General features: G+C 41.2%; 1 protein-coding gene across 1 annotated transcript; it reads left to right on the forward strand.

Moving 5' to 3' along the window:
* Positions 1-141: 141 nt before the first annotated feature.
* On the forward strand, positions 142-646 carry SARC_17924 (hypothetical protein; the record flags this gene model as incomplete). Its single annotated transcript, XM_014287991.1, has 2 exons — positions 142-306; positions 518-646. Coding segments are annotated over 2 exons (294 nt in total), but the record flags the coding sequence as incomplete, so codon positions are not given.
* Positions 647-704: the final 58 nt, after the last annotated feature.

A 704-nucleotide genomic window follows, 5' to 3' on the forward strand; every position in this document is an offset into this window, starting at 1 on the left:
TCCCGTATATTTCCTCTGTATGCATGTTAACTAATCCATCTAGTACATTTCTTTCATTTTTCTATCATTCCATCTCGTACATCGCCTCTACATATATAGAGTTTATTCTATTCCGTATATCCCTCCTCCCCTTGCTATTAGGATGACCTGGTTACTTGTCTCTCCCCTACCACGGGTGAATTGCTTGCCTATAAGAACGATGCCGCTCGGTCGGTTGGACTGGGATTAGATGTGTTTGAGTTCAACGCACAGGTGGACTTCCGAGCCGATCTCGTGAACCCTCACGTGTATGTGTGCTCACCCTTGGTAAGTGTGATACTGATACTCGTCTGTTATATATAATTATATTTACAAGTATATATACGCCATAAATTTGCATGTTCATCACAAGTCCACTAGTCAGAAGACAATTGCGATTGAGCTATAAAGCTATGCACACAAATATATACCTACACATGTGCAAACTTTGCTTGTCGGACCGAGTCCTGAAATCATATTCGTGGTGCACTTTCTTCAGGTCTTGGAATTGTTCTGCGATAACTTTGACTACCAAGATATGAATGACTTCCTCCGGGGACTCATTGACGATGATGTCCAGGGCAACAGGATATTTACCCATATAATTGCCGCCGAATATTGTACTCGGGTATGTTTCTTTAGGTATATTGATATTAACATCAGAGCTAGTTTATCAGATAGTCCTC

Source organism: Sphaeroforma arctica, assembly GCF_001186125.1.
Source record: "Sphaeroforma arctica JP610 unplaced genomic scaffold supercont1.12800, whole genome shotgun sequence".
Taxonomy (NCBI): Eukaryota; class Ichthyosporea; order Ichthyophonida; genus Sphaeroforma; species Sphaeroforma arctica.